Source organism: Centruroides sculpturatus, unplaced genomic scaffold (assembly GCF_000671375.1).
Source record: "Centruroides sculpturatus isolate CEXI.00-Female unplaced genomic scaffold, Cexi_2.0 scaffold1186, whole genome shotgun sequence".
NCBI lineage: Eukaryota > Metazoa > Arthropoda > Arachnida > Scorpiones > Buthidae > Centruroides > Centruroides sculpturatus.
The window spans coordinates 246,798-263,822 of NW_019385378.1; the positions used below are offsets into that span (position 1 = coordinate 246,798).

Genomic DNA, 17,025 nt, shown 5'->3' on the forward strand with positions numbered 1-17,025 from the left:
TATCATCAGTATAAATTGCATCTTATTAGATATCTCTGTATTTTGTAATTATAAGTCTATGTGGTTTTCTTAATTATCATGTTTTAATATTATAACCGTACTGTACATAAAAAAAATTACTAATGACAAAAATATAGAATAGAATGAAAAAACAGAGGGTATTTGCATATTTTTCATTTTATGTAATGTGAATTAGTAACAAGCATCATGTTCATTACTGATTATTCCTTTAATTCACATCATAAATGTGACAGTCATAAATTGAAAGCAGAAAGAAATTATTTGTTAATATTAATTTTAATAAGCAACATTTTATCAAAGAAATTACAGAAAACATCAAAGTTCTATAATTAAAACTAATTCTAGAATAGAAAAGTTTATGTTCCTTAATTAATTAAAAATGAAAATGTCAATTGACTAAATATTTTTTTCCCTTTGTCTTAAGTCCAGAAAACTTTCTCCTTATAACTTTAAAATTCATTTTAATTGTTGAATTTAAAAACATTGCAACTGTAACTAAATTATGCACTCATTTTGTACATAAATATTTCATTTATGACATGCATACTAAATATGTAATTTATAAATAAAACAGTATTTTTCTTGTAAATAATCAAAATGTGGTTTTAGATATTTGAATGATTTAATTTACTGGAAGATTACATAACTTGATTGTCTATTTTAAAATTACTCATTTTAAATCAAAAAATGAATAACATCTGCAAATTATACAAAAATTCAAAATACATCAACAATTTTCTGACAAAAAAGTCCTTTTTATTACCATATTTCTACACATATAAGAGCATGCTCTAAAATCCAAGTACTGTATCTACTTGCATATAAGACGACGTTTATGTTCATTTATCACAGCTTCAAATTCCTAGATCATCCTATATGCATGAGCGAAAGATTCTTTGTGTTTTTGCAAATAATTTTTGTGAACAGTGTATTCGCATTTTTTTACCTGTTGCTTACCTTCTTGTATTTAAAAACAAGTCTTTTATTTAGGTCATTTGAATCATTCTTGTATATTGTCAGGAGTAAAGATGAATAGCAATAGGAAAAGCAAAGCTTTGAATTGAATTCCAATATCACACGGGAGCCCAATATAAGTTTTAATCCATTCCCATGTGAAAACAGATAATTATTCGAAAATTAGAATTCAGAGAAACTCATAAGTGTAATCGACAGAGAGTGGATTCAATAGTAAAGAACTGGCAAAAAAATGTTTCCGATTGTCCAGCTTTACATGAACAAATCATGTTGTCGATTTTACAGGATTTTTCCTTAAAGTTTAAAATGCCAGTAATTTTTGTGGGACAATGTGTACATTTACGTTCATTTGATATTTTACTTGTGATTAAACAGAATAAAATTAGAATTGTATTAATAAACCTAATTTTCTTTATTTTGATTTTTAAATGATTAAAGTCACACCTCATCCTGTATGAGAGGTCCTCATCTTATATGCAAGTAAATATGGTAGAGGGGCATTTTCTTATAGATGGGTTAAAATTGGCACTATATTTCACAAATCACATCTAATTTACAATGACATAGCAGTACAGTACTCTTAAAAGCCAAAACAATTTGACACACATTAGGATATGATCTTATAAGCAAAGCAGAACATACAGTATGTTTCAAAAATGCAAAAAAACAAATTACTTTTACATATAAAAGCATGCTCTTATTTGTGCAGAAATATAGTAGCAAATGCTAAACTTTTTGGACATTTTCAATGCCCATCATCAGACACTCTCAAAAATTAGTGCTCAAAAAACATCAGTGTTTGATAATAAAAAGGAGTTTTGTTGCTGAAAAATTAAGGTGTGTTGATTAGTTTTGAAGTAAAATCCAGTTTGAAACTCTCATTTTTCACATAAATTCACTTTTAATTAGCAATTATTATTAACATTATTTTGAGCAATAAATTTTTATAACATATTTTATCTCTAATAAAAATTTCTCTATTTATAACCTAAAAGCATATTATGGCTTCATTAAATAAAACTATTCAATAAATGAAATTAAGTTCTCTCTTATAACTGATATATCAGCTTTGCTCAATTATTAATCATTCTTTACATAGGGTGTGGCAAATTAACCTGAAGGTTTTTAAATTAAAATAACTTACAAGTTATGTAATTACACTAAATTAATTTAACATCATCCTGCACTTAACCTCAAAGCATTTAACACAAGATTCAAAAATAATCACTTTTTGAATACTGTGTCTGTAAGATAGCATATATTGTTGTCTATGTCTACACATTCTTACAACTGTTCCTTAAAACTTTGGATGATTTTCTGCAACATTTCAGGAAGAATTATTACCACAGTCCTTGAATTGTTTCCAGTGTCAGTCACTGCCCGATCCTGTTTAATCCACAGATGCTGGTATTCAATATCAAATTGCCACAACCCCAGTTCAAGAAAGTTGTGAAGCATTTTGATGCAGTGAGCTGAATTTACTGTCCCAGTCCTGCCTTCTTTGTTTTCAAAGAAATAAGGACCAATCATTCCAAAAGTACACCATGCCAAACAATAATCTCAGCACTGTAAAAGTTGTTCCTGTAACTCATAAGATTTCTCATAAAACAAAATGCATTTTTATTATTTTATACAAATTTCAATAGTTACTAAATTGCTGAGTTAAACAGCATGTGTGCTCAAATCACTCTCTCCACCCCTACAGTTTCAATCATGTATATCTTTAAAAACCATCAAGTTAATCAACCATCCTGTATATCAAAACACATCATACCATTAAATATTATTTAGTTTACTAAGGCATAAAATTATTGTAAAACATGTTCTTGCAAATTTTTTAAAAACTTTTATTTATTATATTTCAAACTGTTATTTCAATATTAATAATGTTATTAAAGAAACATTAATGTTAAGAATATTAAAAGCACAAAAGGAAGAGTCCTAAGAATAAGTGAAATACAAAATAATTACTTCAGAAAAAACTAAGAAAACATATCTTTAGAGATTATATAAATTACAGCCAAGCAGGCTTCCTAAATTATAGGAATGATAATTGAACATTTAAAAAGACAAAAGATTCTCTGATCTTTTGTCTTTTAACACACTAAGATCAGTATCAAAATGCAACTGAAAAGATAAGAAACATAGTTAAAGATATATAAAGGATTAAAGATTAGTAATATAACCGATATATCAACAAGTATATAAGATAAAACTTGAGAAAATATGTAGAAAAGATAGATATAGATCACAAAATTTAGTAATAAAAACATAGATGCAAAAGAAATAAACAAAGAAAAACTGAAAAGATAAAATTTGTTTTGAGATTGAAACAGGCCTAAAGAGATAATTTATAAAATCAAAATTAAAAAAGAACAGAATGTAAATTTTTGTGAAAATAATAATATTTGAAAAGATCAGTATATTAAGTCTAAATATTGCCATATTTAAAAAATAGATTAAAATTTAATTGTCTTCTTTTAAACAAATGAACATATAATGAACTCTTATCACTCAATTTGTAAAAATGTTTTTATACAGAAAGATGACAAACAATTCATATGAATTAAAATATTACATTCAAGTCCATTTAACAGAGCATCAGATAAGGGAACAGTTTGCTTAAAAGAGCACAGTTCCAAGTTTCCAATTTTCTCACCAAGTTTTACATATAGCATGATTTCTGTTAACAGATCACTGAATAGTAGAACAATCTGTTTAAATAAGCACCAAATCAGCAGCAATCCACATAAGAGAGTACTGTGCTAAGGAAGATTTATAAGGGTCAATCTTTAATTTTACAGTAAATTACCACATAAGGTACATAGTGACAGGACTCTCTATGGTATTTGTTGAGATTTGTTGAAATATGCCATATGACTAGAAGAAAATGCATGGAGGAAGATAAAATGGTTGAACAAGTTGAAGACAAAATAGAAAGTGTTCACAAATCAACAAAACATTTCTCATAAAGATGCTTTGTTTTATTTAGGCATGATGAAAACATAGAAGAAAATTTTATTGACTAATATGAGATTGAGATTGAGGAGATAACTGAATTTTAATATATCTGTGCGTGTTAAAAGTCATTTAGATCACCTAAGACATTATATGAGATTGAGGAGATAACTGAAAATAAAACTGAGTAATCAATCTGAAACAAAATTATGGAATTAAGTAAATTTGTTTAGGTTGTTTATTGCATCAATAGTTATAATAGTAATAAACCAAACAATCACCATAATAATTAATCTATTAGTACATTAATCGGGCTATTAGTGAAAAATAGCCTGATTAGGCTTAGTGATGTTTATATTGATTAGGCCTATGTATATATATATATAGTTATAATAGTACAAGTAGTTCACTTTTATAACTTATCATAAATCATTTTATTCAAACTATCATAATAAAATTTGATAAAAAAAAAAAAACTATTCTTTCAGTATTGTACTTATTGTATGTTTTTACTGTATGTCAAAATTTCGGAATACTCTCTAATAAGAACATTCAAAAATTTTGGATCAAGGGTGCATTCAGAGGAATTCATACTATATTTCTGGGAAGAAGTGAAAGTAATGTAACTGGCAAATATACTACATTTACTGAATATTTGATAAAACAATAAAACTGATGATGTAAAAATGATAATAAATAAGAAAGTAGAGTAAAATTATGTGATAATGAATTTTAATATATCTGTGCGTGTTAAAAGTCATTTAGATCACCTAAGACATGAAGGAGTGTAGAGAATCAAATACCATGAATAACTCTCTGGGTGATCTTGTTACTTTGGATAAGGGAACATGATGCAACAATGATCCCAAGGATACTCTTTTAAGTGGACTCAACCATATTTAGAATTATTTGACAATGAATAGCAAACATATTATCCATAAAAGATATATATATTTATTTATTATAAAAAGATTTCTAATACAGTACAGTATTAAATTATAAAATAACAATCTCTGTTAATGCAAATTTGAGTTGCCTTTAAGTTTAAAACAGATTAAATCAATGAAATTAAAAATAAATAAATATATTTATTTGTGTATACAGAGATAATCTTACATAAGTTTAACATTTCTGAAATGAAATAAGCTTGTAAAATGTTACTGTTTCATTTTCAAAATAATGCATAATAATAAATTGTAAATTACTTTAAAACTTATTAATTATAATTATAAATAAAAAAGTTTAAAATTAAAATTTAAAATCTATAGGAAAGTTCTTTGGTAAATTTCTCAGCCAAAGAACTTTCCTACAAGTATGAAAATTCTAAATATTCATTTTTCATATTACTAATATTTAAGATCATTGTTTCTTAAAAACTTGGAAATACTGATATTTAAGATTCTAACTATATATTAAGAAGCGTACTTAATACTAAATAGTAACAAATATAATACAGTATACTTATATTAACTATGTTTAATAAAATTAAGCATAATAGATGTAACAGTTTATTTTTCTTGAATTACTTTCATTTAATATATTAAAATAATAGTTATTTACTTTTGCTACATTTTGTTATTTATGTCATTGATCTTTAATAGTTTCAGCTAAAAATATTATATAAACTACCATCTTATAAATTCTTCTTAACATAATCTAAATATTACAGTAAACAGTATTCTATTGAAGGTAACCACTGATTTACTCTAATTTTAAATAATTTTTTAGATAAATCCATTATTATTATTTTTATTATTATTGTATCTGGATGCCCGTTCCATTAATTCATACAATATACAGGAAACACTCGAATAAATAATATAGAAGTGAAAGGAAAATATATTTTAATATATATATATATATATATATATATATATACAGATTTACATAATGCATATTTAATTAACAAACACAGTTGTTTCCATTTATTAGAATTTACCTTTTAATGCAACATACAAAAATCATTTTTACAAAATCATTTTTTTCTTTTAATATTTTGAGAATTATAAACAATAAAACATTATTCAATTAAAATATTCATGAATAAATAAGCATAAGAAGAAGAAAATAAAAATAGATTTTATTTAAAACAATATTCAGGAATAAATGTTTTTACATCTCCAAATTTCTAGTCTGGTTACTTGAAATTTGACTACTTATCCAAATAAAAAAAAAAGGCACATTGCTTAATCAAAAGGAATGAGACATATATAACTATTGGTATCATTTTTGAAACATGTCAAACTTTTCCTATATAAATCTATATTTAAATGTAATTGAAATATTTAAGTTTTACATCTGCTTGAAATTGACACAAAACTATTTTTAACAATGAAAAAGTTCAAGTGGAAGAATAAGGATGAGGAGGAATTCCTCCTTCCGTTCTATAAATGTTCATTTCCGCAAAAAGAAGGGGAAGTAGAAAAATTAACTTTATCATAAGTTTAATTAACACGCGCATAATTTACTAATTAAAGCATATCGATATGTTTGTACCGCGAATTTGAAACTATAAAATAAGTAATTGATAAGATTTTTAAACGGAAACAATAAAGTTTTACCTGGAAGGTTACATAAAACAAGGAAGATGACTAGGAATAAGTTGTAAGTTAACGACGTCTCCATGTTGCCGTCGGTCTCCAAGCCAACTCCCTCCTTCTTCGGGTTCGATCGTCTTCCGCACACCCACGCCCCTGCCGGATGCTTTTACTGACCTGGAATATGTCAATTAGAAGGGCCTTACATTGGCAACAGGCCCCACCAACTGCTTTAGGCCAACTCCAGCTGTCACTAGTTTGCAACTGAACCGAAAATCAGTACCTTATTAGGCGCTGTACTTTCACCGATCTATCATAAAGTTTGACACAAACAATTTAAAATTAATGTTTTTACAAAAATGGGGCGATTAATTTTCATTATCTGACTTAAAACTCGTTATATATATAGTTTAATAATAGTTAAAGTAGATAAGAGAGTTGATTTTGTAAAGTTTTATAACAGATGTTATCGCGTTAGTATGAATATAATTAAAAGTATGTCAATATGTCCTCGCTTACATAACTAGCGTACAGTAACGAAGGACGTTAACCAAAGAACAGATTGCCGAGAGTGAAAATCGTACAGATGGAATAGAAGTCAAAGGTCGGCAACTGCGACTCGGTTCATCAGCCGCCTTACACTGCTATCAGTTTATGTAGAACAATATCATAAAAGAATTCTTTAAAATATTGAAGTGTATTAACATTCCTTAAGCTAAATAATTCCGATCCTGTATAAGTGAGGCAATGAACTATGGCAGAAATATTCACTTAATTATTTATAATGAGCAGTAATTTTGTCTTTAACCTTCTCTAAAATACTTTAAAACAGCTCTTAAACTCGGTGTTATAATGATTATATACTTTAAAACTGAATTTCTCTAATTATTGTAGGAGGATTTTAAAAAAATGTAGCATAGATGTGACATTTTTTCTTGAAGTTCCTCTTGCTTTATTTCTCACTTTTTTACATCCCAACTGTTATACGTATCAGATTACTCCAACAGGAACACATTGGAAGAGACTCATCTATAAAAATAATATTTTAAAGTAATCATAAATTATTCTTAATTTTTCAATTTACATATAGTTTGTATTATGTTTGTTCTAATAATCTTAATTTTATGACGTTAAAGTAAAATTAAATATAATAAAATTTATTAACATCGGTATGAAAGAAATAAATATTTTAATAGTGACAAATATAAACATATGATTATGATAAAACTTTATTTGCCAATATTTGCTAACAAGCCTGCAATTTCCTTTTGCATTGTTATCTAATAAGCTGCTACTTTACGAATTTCGCATTTTAAAATTTATATTTTTCTTAAGAGAAATCGTTTTATGGCGTAAAAAACAACTTTAATTTTTTTTAAATTAATATTTATTTTAAATAGTAATTTAATATGTTATAGACGAATATATAGATTTAATGAAATATATACCAGAAGTATATAGGGCCTTAGGGAGGTGGGAGATGGGATTTCCCCGCCCGGGCCCGAATAAAGCAGTGGTTCTACGCCTATAAATTAGTGATATTTTTACGAAGAAAAATAAAGTCTTTAAGACTGCTTTTTATTAATAAAGAAACGTATTTTATTTGTTAAAGAAATGATTCCTTCTATTCCCAATCCCATACGGTCCTGAATATAGGCTTACGTCATATATTTTGCGATAAATAACGCAAGGGATGAGAATAATGCGTCTAAATTTGAAGCTTTTTTTAATTTTTTACAGCTAGAGTATATATAAAAGTATTATTTAAATCAATTAAACATACGAGAAAACACTATGCTTTATTCCTTCTATTCTAGTTTTTTTCTTTTTAACTTAAAAAAAGAAAATAGTTATAATATATGCCAAGTAAATTCTTTAGTGATGTGGAATGAATATTAAAATTTAGCAATATACTTAAAATTATTTTTTTAATTAAACGTAATATGTCGGATTTCGTGAGCCTGGTAGAACCCATAATGGATTCGAAAAAGACTCTTTTAGTGCCTTCCGGACAGAAAAAGTTATATAAAATAATTAAAATATAATGATATATGAGATTATTCATAAGCAGATGAATATTATAAATTTTTTATCCCAGTTGTATAGGCATGCGGAAGTTTAAATAAACAGTAAGTAAAGTTTATTATATTGGGCACGTTGCGTAGTAAAGCGCTTTAAAACAGCTAGATAAGCAAACCAATGACAATCCGTTTTAAATGAAACGGATTACATGATTGGCTTACTTATCCAGCTATATTAAAGCCGCTTTACCAGACAACACGCGTGTTGTATTTACACTTCATAACTGTGACTATCCTAGTAATGAATAATTAAAAACACTTTAGAATATATAAATATTCGATTTTAATTAATAATTTGTAATTTAATTCTTTGATATCACCGTATAATTTGATGCAAAGTAATTATTTGCATTATATAAGCCTAAAATCATATATTTATTTGTTATTTATATTCTCCATTTTTCACCGATATTCTTAAATTTCATGAAATTTATATGATTTATTACAGTATCTATGAGACGAAATTTCATGAAAATATTTCTATTTTAATGTATTTTTTCTGTTTTTTTAAGTTTTATCTTGATTCAAACTTTGAAATATTATATAATAATGGTAATTTAAGCTATATGAATAGACATTTTAATCATATCAAATAACAGTGAATGAAATTGAAAGTAGTTTTTAAATATTTATATTAAAAAAATAATAAGATATTAAATTAAAAATGCTATTAAATATTTTAATTTAAAAATTACAGTATCAAATGTTGGCTATCGATATTTAAATTTTTACTTGGCTATGAGTAAACCAATGACATAGTCCGTTTTAAATGAAACGGGCTACGCCATTGGGTGCTTCTAAATGACGAGCAGATAAGCAAACCAATAGTATAGTCTGTTTCACATGAAACGAACTGTACTATTAGTTTGTTTATTTGGCTGTTTACTAACTTATAAGTTAGAATCATCCAATAAGCACGTTGCCTAGTAAAGCAACTTTAATACAAGCCATATTAGTTATATTAACAGGCAATGCGCTCTGTATGCTTTCTATTTTATATATTTTTTTATGATGAGGATTATATGGCAAAGAACTGCAGTCATTTCCGATTTGTAGCTATTTTTTATCTTAATTTTGGGTGGCCAAATTAAACTTACTGTATTATATTAATAATTTTAAAATTAGATATTATATTAATTAAATTAGATATTATTTTATTTCCCTAATTATAAATTATCATCTATATTTTTCGCATAGATACACAATTTCATTTACTTCCATTTTTAAATTATACAATAACAAATTGCAGGATCTTAGTACAGTATAAGGCAATCCAACTCGCGGGCGATCTACCGAGGATTTTCTATGGGCAATTGGCCCCTATTTAATTTTACAAACGTGATGAAAACCCGGTAAAAACTCCACGTGGCGAGGCTGGAACCCGCGAACCATGGGTTTTTTTTTTTTTTTTTTCATTTGGCCACTGGTGGGCCTCAAGTTCTTAGAAAGTATTAAATTTACATTAATCTAAATGAATTATTAATTCTAAATAATACCTTAATTAATTAATATACATTACATTGAAACTAAGCTGTCTAAATACAGCATTATAAACAGTTTTCAGTGTCGAGTATTCAAGGAAATGGAATCAAATAAATAACTCTTGATTGTTTTTTAAACAGTGTTGTCTTTCTTTATTTTAAATTTAATTTTAACTTTCAGAATTTTATAAGATGCATCTCCGATTTCTGTTTAAAGTATGACAATTTTGATTTTTGTAATTTTGAAACCGTGTCGGTAATTATTGTTGTCTCGTAAAGACCGAAACAATTTTGATTATTATGAAATGAAGGCCGCATTTTTCTTAAATAGGAGGATTGGAGACAATTCGTAAATAGGATTTATTCGAAAATTTGTATCAACGTGAACAAAAGCGAAATTCTTATTATATTTTATATAATTTCATTATAAATAAGTTCATTTTCAATAAATACTGCGAATAAATGTAAGTGATTAATATGTACTGTAGGAGAAAGTTCGACGTATTTCAGTGTAATGCCAAATTCAAAAATAACTAGTTTTTCCATTATCCATCAATATTTCTAATGAATCATCTGCTATCTACTTGTCGTAGATACTTGGATACTCTATACTCTGTCGTATAGACATCGTTCAACATTAATAATTGTATTAATAATTTCATGATTAGATTTTTTTACATAATCTGCCCTACGAGAACTAAGAAGCCTATTTTTCAGACCTTGCCCATCACCCGGTTGCTTCGTTGTGGGCCTGGCCGAATCCACAATGGGCTGGATAAACAGGTCTTCTTAGTTCCTACAGGACGAAAAGAGAAAAAGAAGAGGATGGTGCTGTTCACAATGTGGCCAAATGAATAAAACCACTGAACACTATAATTTCATTTATCTTATTTTTTTAAGTCAGAAAATGACACACAATCAATAAGAGACAGTAATCATGGCGAAAAATTCATTCCTCAGGTCTATTTTTATCGACTGAAGGATGACCACCCACCATAACCATATACAAGCTATTGAGATTGCAATGATTTAACAGTACTTTTATCCAGCGTAAACATGAATTTGACGTTTGTTCTTTGCTCAAATTGAGATAAAACTCATGATACCACTTCGTCACTTGTTCTGAAATAAATTGATGGTGAAAATTAATATCGTAGCTGCGTGTGCGTCAAGATCGAGGCTGGTGCATGCTTTTATTGCACATAATATACTGTAAATATATTTATTCTGTAAGAAGTTTTCACACTTTGTTTTTCTTTTTATGAATTCTCTAGTCCATATTCATGTGGACACTAACAGAACCTTTTTCCCATGCCAGGTCCACAATAGAACAACACGCTGGTGAGGGACGAGACGGACCACCCCCGAAAAATTTCTGAGTTTTTTGACCCGTTTGAATTCGTTTCCGGATCCCCAGAGCGGCAGTCTGATGCCTTAAAATCACTTCGTTCATTCGCTCGTCTATTCTGGTATTAATTTAATGTTTACCAATTTACTTCATTATTTACTGTTCTTATTTCCTATTTATATTTAATCGTATTATTGTTTTTATTTATATTTAATTTATTATTGTTTTATAATATAATTATTTTACCTACTTCGGAAGCTTAATTTAATAATTCCTGTACCTTTTATCGAAGATTTCTGAAGTTTTGCAGGGAGGTTTGCGTATTAGGGAGATTGATGCTATTAAATTTTGGTGGTTATTAGCATTTATATATATATATTTATTTAAATAAAACTTATCTCTACCCTCAAAATTCAGCTTTTTTGCCAGGAAAGTTACGCAACTCGTTGCTGACAATTTAAATTTAATAAATTAAATATATATATATTATAAAAGAAATGCTTTCTCTGCTTGGGTTTCATAACTAATTCACAAATTGTTCATGTATATTATTGTAAATTTATATCAGACTTAATTTATGTCAGTAGAAACAAACTGGATTAAGTGCTGATTATATGTTGCATTAATGAATGTGGAGGGCTGAATAAGCGTTTTAAAATTATAATGTTGACTTTAAAATACCAATTCAGCTTCTCTTTTTTACACACTTTGATCAATTACATGTTATTTTATTTAAACGGCACTAATTTATAACTTTATTTTTCGTTTTCATGCAATTGGAACGTACGGTACATTAAATACGCATGTAATGTAAACATTTTTAAAGTAAAATATAAATACGATCTGCTTATATTCATTTTTAAAAAAATTGTATAAAATATGCAAAAGTAATTAATTTTTCTGTTTTAGTTTCATTTAATATAAGCCAATTCAATTTAGTCTAAACAGCGGTCATTTATTTCATGAACTTTTTTTAAAATAAAAATGCATACAAATTAACCTCAAAGCGATGGCAATATTTTTATGTTCCCGTCACTGGTAATTTAAAGGCTTTCCTGTATGTATGCAAGCCCTTAGCTAGGAGGGAGACCGGAGGGAGTGGCTGAGCTTTCAGAATCCCCTATCCATTATCCTAAATGACGAAATTCTGTAAACGAAATTGCCTGAACGGAAAATACTTCGAAAAAGGAGTAGTTTTCTATGTTTAAAAAGAAATAACCCGTTTAAACCGGAAAACCATGTGATTCCGGTTTACAGGTTTTACTGTATTATAGGCCTATGCATTATACGCTTCCGTTTTGAATAATCAACAGAAAATCGTTTGGTTCCGAAGAATTTTTTTTCCCTTTTAGACAGGTTTCCTTTTTATTCATGTTCCATTTCAAGCAAGATGGTAATTTCATAAAACGTAACAAGAAACGTGTTTAACTTGGGGGGTCGTCCACTAATCACATGTACAGTTTAAGGGAAGGAAGGATCGAGAAAAGTACACAATGGGGATGGAAGGAATCGAGCCATTGTTTACGTGCTGTGACGTACTGTACTTTTGGAGGTAACGTGAGTGTCGGATCCCCAGAGACTTTAGGAATAAAATTTAAACAAAAACAAAAATCGTCTTAAACAACAAATCTAAAATTAAAATCACTGTAATGACTATTGTTCATAAATAAACAGTTCTTTATAGTACGCTTAATATTTCTTCATTCTGATTGTACTTTTAAATCATCCTCCTAGATCATCCTCAGAGATAAATCTCAGTTACGCCACTGTCTATGTGGACTTTTTTAATGATGTTAATGGCATACGAATTTGTTCTTATAAGCTCACTTAACAGTCACGTGGATAAACCGTGAGAAAATATTTTTAGAACTTTTTGGTCATTTCTTTATTGTCGGAGTGTATGAACTATTATACACGTAATTAAAAGGGAGTGAGTTTTCCAAAAGCACAACTGTAGGGAGGGGGCAAAAGTTACTCAAAAACTATACACTTTATTAATGGGCCTTTTCTTTTCTGGAATAAATTATATAATAATGGATAATTTTCTTGCACAGAAAATCATTTTTTACCATTTCAATTATCACAAATCAATGCGTTTCGTTTTAATTTGTTTCACTCACGATATTCGACAACTAAAACAAAAAAAAAAAAAAAAATTTTATTTCTAAAGTAAACTTGGTAAACTGAGTGAAAAATAGATGCGAAGATGGTTAAACTAAGATTATTTCTTAAAAATTATTTATACATTAACCTATAAATTGATTTTATTGCATTAGAAGATCTATAAAATGGTTATATTTGAAATTTTATTTTATTTTTGAAGGTTAAAAACAAGAGAAATCCGGGATTGTCCCAGACAAACCGCGACTTAGATACACCCTAAATATAAAGGAAATGTATGGATGAATTTTAAATAATGCTTCGGTCATAAAATCTGTCTACAGTCAACATAAAATGAAATGACTGAAGGAAATTTAAAACCATGTAATGATCCCTTTAGGCGGGATTGTGCAATCTCCTTTAACACTGGATAAAAATTCACTGAGAGATCAAGAAAGAGTATTTTCACAAGTAATCAAAGCAAGTGATGACGACAAGAATTTCTAGCAAAATATATTGTCCTTTTCGTTAAACCACGAATATACAAGAAAATGGGCTAAATTTATTTAATTTATAATTTTGTTATGCTGTAAAAAAACCTTATACAGTATATACTATAAATACTGTCCAAAATGGAAAAAGAAAATAAATTTGTTGTTTGGAAAATCCGTTAATAAGCATTTATAAACAACAAAATTATTTATTGACAAAATTTCTACAGCTTGTCAGGAAAACATTTCTGCTCGAAAGAGTTAATTTTATACATCAAAATTGAAACTAATCGTCTTGAAAAATCAAAATAAAAGAGTAATTAAATTTCACAAATAATAGCATTAATTAAGTCAAATTTTTAAAATTTGGTTTTAAGTAAGACTTGCTGTGGCCCTAAGCTATAACATAGACTTTCCCTTCCACTAAATAAAGGTACACATAAAAACGCGAGGCCCTTTGCTATAGATTCGATACGAGGCCCTAAGCTGCAGCTTACTTAGCTTCTTATTTAACATATTTAAATAAATTTTAAGAATTTAGATAAAATCTTATATTATATAGATTGACATTCATTATAAGTAAACGTCTATCTTTTTTTTTTTTTATATAGGCCCTATATATAAGAAATTATATGAATATAAATTAATTTTTTCTTTACAGTATAAATTATTATTAATTGCTTTAAAAATATATATTAAAAATCACAATTTTTATCCAGTTTTATTTTTAAAATAATATATATTTTACTGTTAAATTATATATTAAAGTTTAAAAATATATAATAAATTCTAAAGTATAATTTATTTAATTAATTCTGAATTTTTTAGAATGAATGTTTGATTTTTAAGCTGCATGATTCATTCCCAAATATTCCCTACTGACAGGAGATGTGAGCCACAATCTAAACCAGACTTTAGTAGTAAAGTACAGTACTGGGATATATTGTATTTAATAACAGTATAAATTTTTAAATATTTTGTAACTTTTATGATTAAAAATCGAATAAACATTTTAATCGTTAGTAAACATTTCGATAGCTTTGGCAAATAACGTGAGATTCATTAATGAGAACGGAAGTGAAGGCGCGCCCTTCGACTACCCACAGTTCAAACACCCACCCATTTCCTGGCCTTGAAACTACAGACGTCCTTAAGGAAATGCAATGATTCCCACCTTAACTATATATATAGTGTAGGCCTATTAACAATTAAATTTCCTACTCATATTGATGTCTAATGCCCTATAATATATAATTATCTCTTAATGATATACAGTATTAATTTAACAATCATAATGGGCATTTGCACTGATTTCATAAGTGGTATATGATGTACAAACTGATGATGGTGATATTTTTGTTTTGCATAATTATTCGATTTTTTTTTATCTGCAAGAACTTACAGTGATGGCTGTAATTATGCCCCATATACAAAGCCGTCTAGATGTGAGAGCTGGGGATTTTTCCAGGACATGGGAAAAAGTTAAGGATTCCTACCCATATAAATTAATGTTATTTTTACTAACAAGAATAAAACTGTTTAAGGTTGCATTATAAGTATCTCATTTGTTTAAAAAATGTGGCAAAAGGGCCCTCTTTATCCAAGGCTCTAGACGGCCTTGCCCAGATGATTAGTAATTTAAGGTCAGAGAGAGTATTCTTTAGAATATCAAATACAGTGGCGAATTGACTTACAGCATGTAGGCGGATTAGGGCCTTTCTACATAATTTTACGGCATCGTGAACTAATAATGTATAATTGAAGCTACAGAATTATTTATAAATTATGTTACATAATTGCAACGTTAAAATTGTTTTATTGCAGCTATCCAGCACTGAAAAAATGGCTTATTGTTTGGACTAACTTGTAGAAATTCTTGCAGATAAGAAATTAATGGATTAATTTTATTCTCCTTTACATAAAATTAAAATTAAATGTAGTTTTATAGGTCTGCTATTAAACATATAACTACATATAAAACAGTAAAACGCCATTGATGTAAATCCTTGTAGCATATTCGGTGATCCTAATATTAAAATTAAATAAATAATAATACCAAAAATTAATATTTAAAATATACATATTTAGTGTGTTTCACTTATAGATGTAATAAGCTTTATATACATTTTTTTCTAACCGAATTTATCTGAAAGATTAAAAATAACTGCCAATTTTTTAAGTTATTCTCAAGCAAAATATAAGATTCAGATTTACAAAAATTTATTAATTATGAATAAATTCAAATAAAAAACTACAGATTGATGCGTTTTTTCATGAAAAATAAATTGAATTCAAATTTATTTCTAGCAAAATAATGAGACTAATGAGATTCTTAATAAAATTTTTAAGTGTTTTTTTTTTTAAACTCTTTCTGCCCTGTAGGTACTAAGAGGAACCTTTTTATGAAATCCATTATGGATTCAGCCAGGCCCACAATGGGATTGGGAGGCCAGGTGGTGAGGGATGAAGCCCAACATATCCAGACAAACCACCACCTGAAAATTTCTGGGATTTTTCAACCTATCCTGATTCAATTCTGGGTCCCCAGAGTGGGAGGCCACCAACTTAACTGCTCAGCCATCTGGCTATCAGAAAAATCTGGACACTTTATTAATTCTTATGCTAAGGGAAGAATGCTTTCCAAATTTTAAGAACTAAGACAATTCGGGCAAAACATATAATGCCAATTAAACCGTTAGACTGATGATTTAATTGTAAATATTAATTGTATTTAAAAGTTTATGAATTCAAATCTGAATCTTTATTATATAATCATTTGGTAGATTCTAGAACTAATTATATTTTAATTCTTGTGATTAAAGAGTTTGTGATAATGGTTTATCAACAAATATTTTGTATTTTCATTATACTTATCTTTATTTGTTAAAATTTTATATAATTATTATATTATTATTAATTTAAAAAATAAATTGTATTTTATATGTAAATATTAACAGTATGTTTAAGAGTATTTGAGTAATTCATACTTATTATAAAACTGTTAATTAAATGAAGTTTCATATCTGTTCTGTC

General features: G+C 27.6%; 1 protein-coding gene and 1 long non-coding RNA gene across 2 annotated transcripts in view; one reads left to right on the forward strand and one right to left on the reverse strand.

Annotated features, from left to right (window-relative positions):
• Positions 1 to 6,872, reverse strand: part of LOC111638324 (laminin subunit beta-1-like) — a 75,674-nt gene extending 68,802 nt beyond the window's left edge. Inside the window, 1 exon segment of the mRNA XM_023384017.1 lies at positions 6,516 to 6,872. Coding sequence (XP_023239785.1) covers positions 6,516 to 6,579 — 64 coding nt within the window. The 5' untranslated portion in view covers positions 6,580 to 6,872.
• A 4,287-nt stretch (positions 6,873 to 11,159) lies between these two features.
• Positions 11,160 to 16,663, forward strand: LOC111638330. The gene is made up of 3 exons (XR_002758842.1): positions 11,160 to 11,282; positions 11,372 to 11,522; positions 16,375 to 16,663. It is a non-coding gene; the product is annotated as an uncharacterized LOC111638330 (long non-coding RNA).
• The last annotated feature ends 362 nt before the right edge of the window (positions 16,664 to 17,025 follow it).